The sequence below is a fragment of the Lactuca virosa genome, chromosome 5 (assembly GCF_052849685.1).
Source record: "Lactuca virosa cultivar CGN04683 chromosome 5, Lactuca_virosa_CGN04683_v6, whole genome shotgun sequence".
Taxonomy (NCBI): Eukaryota; Viridiplantae; Streptophyta; class Magnoliopsida; order Asterales; family Asteraceae; genus Lactuca; species Lactuca virosa.
This window is the reverse complement of record NC_136430.1, coordinates 249,156,198-249,160,329: the sequence shown is the minus strand read 5'-3', so window position 1 is coordinate 249,160,329 and position 4,132 is coordinate 249,156,198. Positions and strand designations below refer to the sequence as shown.

The following is a 4,132-nucleotide window of genomic DNA, read 5'->3' as shown; positions in this document are numbered from 1 at the left end:
GAGGCTGCTTCTTCAGAACTAATTTCTTAGTTAATTGACTGTGAGGCTACTTCATTGCCCGTCAATCGACCTCCACAGCTGCACAACATCGACTCCATTCTGCCCTTCAATCGACTTCCAACTGCCTAACAGCCTAGCAGAGTAACAGGTAACAACCTAATGCTTTGTTTTCTAGACAGTAGATACATACACATTGCGGTTTCAAGGTTTCAACATGCACATTGCGGTTTCAATTTAGACATACACATTGTTAATCTGTTACTTATACTGTTATACATACAATTTTACATATATGATATATTCAATGATCAGTTTCTTACATCTATGATCTATGTTACATGAATATCAAGCTGTTATTCCACTGATCAATTTCATATAATTTCACATATTCCACTGTCCATTTATGTTTGTTAGTTTGTGTACTCATGTGATGTAATCTGTTAAGATTTAGGAAATAGGAACATAAAAAATTAAGTTGTTATTTTGTTAATGAATAATGAGTAAGTAATGAGTGTAATGACATGTGATTTTGAAACAGGTTTAATCAATTGTGAATTCGAAACTATGGCAGGGAATTCTTCACATGCTTCTATGAATCCGCCCACCACCACTCATACTAATACGAGATCGGATGCCAATACAACTACTGTAAATGGAAATAAAGATATGGTTTGGGAATGGGGAGTTCAAAAGGATCCATTAAAAAAACAAAATATTTGGTGCACCTTGTGTGACAAGAGAGTATGTGGAGGGATCACAAGGTTAAAAGAACACCACAGTCATACGGGAGGAAATGTAGCTGCTTGCAGTAAGGTGACTATGGAGATCACCAAGAAAGTGCTTGAATCAATGAAAGAAATAAATAAGAAAAAAAGGAAAGAAAAAGAACAACAAAAATACTTAGATCAAAAAGTTTTATAGACCTTTCTGAAAATGAGGACGAGCAAGATGATACCCCACAAGTTAAAAAAAAGAAAGTTTGTAAGTTCTAGTAATGTACGGGTTCCTATTGATGATGTTTATAAGTCAGACCATGGAAAAGGAAAGCAAACTACATTGGATAAGAATAATCCGATTAAAGAGAAGTTGAAGAAGGTAGCTTGGAAAAAGATTGCGGTTTGGGCTTATTCGATAGGGTTACCTTTCAATGCCGTACGTGATGAGGGTTTCCAAGATGCGATCATTGCCATTGGAGAATATGGAAGAGGTAATCAATTTTGTTACATTTCTTATTTGATTAATGTTAAGTTTTTAATTATATAAATGTTTATATTTACTAGCTTTGTTAATTATATAAATGTTAGGTATGCCGGCTCCAAGTTATCATAATATGCGGGTGACATTGTTAAAGGAGATATTAGAAGATACCCACAAGTTTGTGGATTCGTTTCGACCACAATGGAAGAAATTTAGATGTAGCATTATGTCTGATTTTTGGACAGACGACAAGCAGAGATCTTTGATTAATTTTTTAGTCAATTGTCCTACTGGTACAGTTTTTCTAAAGTCGATTGATGCATCGGAGCATATAGATAATGCTGAGTATATTGTGAAGAAGGTAAATGAGGTGATAGCAGAAGTTGGAGAGGAAAATGTTGTGCATGTAATATTTGTTTTTAGTTAGTTATTAGTTATTACTTTTATTTTAAAATTTTATATCCATTTTATTAATTAAGTTCTTTTTATTTTTTATAGTTTATTACAGACAATGGTTCAAACAATAAAGCTGCAGGAAAGATTTTGGAAGAACAACATCTAAAATTATTTTGGACTCCATCTGCAGCACACTGTGTGAACCTCATTGTACAAGATATTGGGAAGAAAGAAGCAACAATCGCGACCGCTTTGACTGAAGCAAGAGCTATTGTGGTTTGTATTTATAACCATGGAAGGATTCTCAATATGATGAGAAAGTTTTCAAAGAATAGAGAGTTGCATAGGTCTTGTGTAACTAGATTTGCTACCCAGTTTTACACATTATAGAGTGTCCATTAAGATACACACCATCTCCAAGTGTTGTTTGTATATGAGCAATGGTGAAAAAGTGACTTTGCAAAGAAAGCTCATGGAAAGAGAGTTGAGAAGATAGTAGCAAAACAATCTTTTTGGGATGGTGTATATTTAGCTTGCCAAATATATGCTCCATTGGTGGATATTGTTCGTTTGGTTGACATAGAAGAAAGACCGTGCATGGGATACATCTATGATGCGATGAGTCGAGCGCAAGATCAAATAAGAAAAAATCTAAATGATGGGAGTAATGACAAAAAAAGACTGGCAGGTAGAATTTTGTCTATCATTCAATCAAAATGTAACGACCAACTTCTTCATCCCTTACATTCAGGTACAAATCTTTTACTTATTAGTTATTAGATTAATTTAAAATAGTATGCAATTAATCAGTTTTAATGTTTTAGTGAATGACTTAATGTACAATTGGGTGATTCCTTAACCCCACAATTTTTCATGGAGATAAGTCAAAGGAATATGAGGACATTACACAGATTATGACGAGACTTTATGTTGCTATTGACCGTCTTGTTCCTGATGAAGATGAAAATGATACATTGAGACAAGAATTGAATCTCTACATTGATTTAAATGGACAATTTGGATCTCCAGCTGCTAAAAGGAGTATGACAAAACTTGCACCGTGTAAGTATAAAAACTATAATGTAATCAAGTGTTTTTATTTCTTAATTTTTATTAACTTAGCAACTTTTTTTTTTTGTAAAATGTAGATATATGGTCGCGTTCTTGTGGGATAGATACACCTATCCTACGAAATTTTGCTATCACGGTTCTTAGTCAAACTTGTACTGCTTCACCTTGTGAACGAAATTGGAGTACATTTGACAATGTAAGTTTTTTTTTATCTATTTTTAACAAGTATTTTTATAATTATAATTTATAAATGATATTAGTTTGATTGGGACATCTAACATATTAACTAAAATATAAAAGAAATTGTCTTTTGCAACAAAAACTAAATGAACTTGTTTTCATCCGATACAACAGAAGGTTGCAAAAGCGCTTCATGTCTTTACAAAACAAATCTTTGGATCCTATTTTGCGATGAGATGTTGAGGAGAATAATGATTGGACAATACCAACGGAAGATGAGCTTCAAGACTTTGTGGATGGTGGTGATGACCTTCTTTGGTCAGATGTGCAAGAAGCAATGGGAGCAAATGTAAACGCTCAGCCAGATATTAGGAGAAAGCAAGAACATTATAGAGATGATGATGATGATGATGTTATAGATGTGGGGAATGATTTTGATGAAGAAGTGAATGCCTTGGATGATGTTGACTCTGATGCCGAATCAATGCCGTGCGATTAAACTCTATTTGACACTTTGACACTATGTAGTTTCTATATTACTATATTAGAATTTTGAATATTATGTTATGTTTTTATGACTTTTTAGGTTTTATGATATTAATTCTATATAGACTTTTTAGGTTTTATGATATTAATTCCAAATATAATAAAAAATTATAAATTATATGTAATATTAAAAAAACCGCTATAGCACCGCTATATCACCGCGAAAACCGCGATTGCAAATAGCGGCCTGTGACCGCTATTGAAATTTTGACCGCGATAACTGCATAGCTTTAACCATTATGAAAACCTATTTTGTGACAACCCGAAATTTTCATTTGTATAAACTCCGCAGTCAAGCACATCAAATTAAATCCAAATTCATTTTAGTACGTTTTTGGCCGGTTTTCAGTCTGTTGGGTGTTTTTATTTTATACTCGTCAAGCGAACAAATAAAAGGAAGTATTCTTTAGAGGTTGTCGTGCATCACGTAAGTCTCAAAACTCCAAGAGTTTGGAGTTTACGGCCCTAAACATGGAGTTTACGGCCGTAAACTCTAAAGGGCATAAATATGACAGTTAGTCATTTTTGGCTCACTTTTCACTTCCTAACTCAAGAACAACCAAGATTCTCTCTCAAGTATCATATCACATTTCTTCCAATCCTCCAAAAATGTAAGTATTTCTTTCCTTGATTCGTTCATATAACACTTTATCTAGTGTTTATACTCGATTTCATCCATGGAAATCTCCTCTTTTCTTAGATCTTCAAGTGTTCTTCAAAACACCAAGAACACACACTAGTG

The 4,132-nt window shown here is 33.5% G+C and overlaps 1 protein-coding gene across 1 annotated transcript; it reads left to right on the top strand.

Moving 5' to 3' along the window:
• Positions 1 to 933: 933 nt before the first annotated feature.
• Positions 934 to 1,983, top strand: LOC145112599 (uncharacterized). The gene is made up of 3 exons (XM_079048744.1): positions 934 to 1,207; positions 1,305 to 1,603; positions 1,696 to 1,983. Exons 1-3 carry the CDS (start codon positions 934 to 936, stop codon positions 1,981 to 1,983), a joined length of 861 nt encoding a protein of 286 aa, XP_078904870.1.
• Positions 1,984 to 4,132: the final 2,149 nt, after the last annotated feature.